The 565-nt window shown below is 65.1% G+C and overlaps 1 protein-coding gene across 1 annotated transcript in view; it reads right to left on the bottom strand.

Annotated features, from left to right (window-relative positions):
* The window catches only part of MLNR (motilin receptor), a gene marked incomplete at its 5' end in the record, with an annotated part of 21,440 nt that extends 20,880 nt beyond the window's left edge, over window positions 1-560 (bottom strand). The window contains one exon of the mRNA XM_031056782.1: window positions 7-560. Within this exon, the coding sequence (XP_030912642.1) occupies window positions 7-560 (554 nt within the window). The remainder of the gene's footprint in view (window positions 1-6) is intronic.
* Window positions 561-565: the final 5 nt, after the last annotated feature.

The following is a 565-nucleotide window of genomic DNA, read 5'->3' as shown; positions in this document are numbered from 1 at the left end:
CGCTGCCGCCCAACGCAGCCGTAGAGGACGCTGAGGCAGGTGACGGGCAGCACGAAGTAGCAGGTGGTGACCCAGAACATGGTGGCCAGCAGGCCGGACTGCAGCGCCTGCGGGGTGGGCTTGCACTCGCGGCTGAAGTCAGTGTGGTTGTCGGGCTGCTCCACGCCCACCAGGAAGAAGAAGGGGCTGGCAGAGAGCAAGGCGAAGGCCCAAAGGACGCCGATGGTGGCTTTCACCCGGCGCTTGGTGACGACCACCTTGGCCTTGAGGGGGAAGCAGATGGCGAGGTAGCGCTCCACGGTGAGGGCGGTGATGTGGAGGATGGTGCAGTAGGTGCAGCCTTCGCTTAGGTAGTGCGAGAGGCGGCACAGCAGCTGCCCGAAGATCCAGGGTCGGGAGCGCCAGAGGCGGTAGAGGTCGAAGGGCAGCCCCATGAGAATGAGCAGGTCCGAGACGGCCATGCTGCCCAGGTAGAGGTTGGTGGTGGTCTTCATGTCGCGGTAGCTGCGGATGACCAGCACCGTGAGGACATTGCCCGCCACGCCGACAACGAAGAGACCCAGGC

Source organism: Geospiza fortis, unplaced genomic scaffold (genome assembly GCF_000277835.1).
Source record: "Geospiza fortis unplaced genomic scaffold, GeoFor_1.0 scaffold194, whole genome shotgun sequence".
NCBI lineage: Eukaryota > Metazoa > Chordata > Aves > Passeriformes > Thraupidae > Geospiza > Geospiza fortis.
This window is presented reverse-complemented; position numbering and strand designations above follow the sequence as displayed.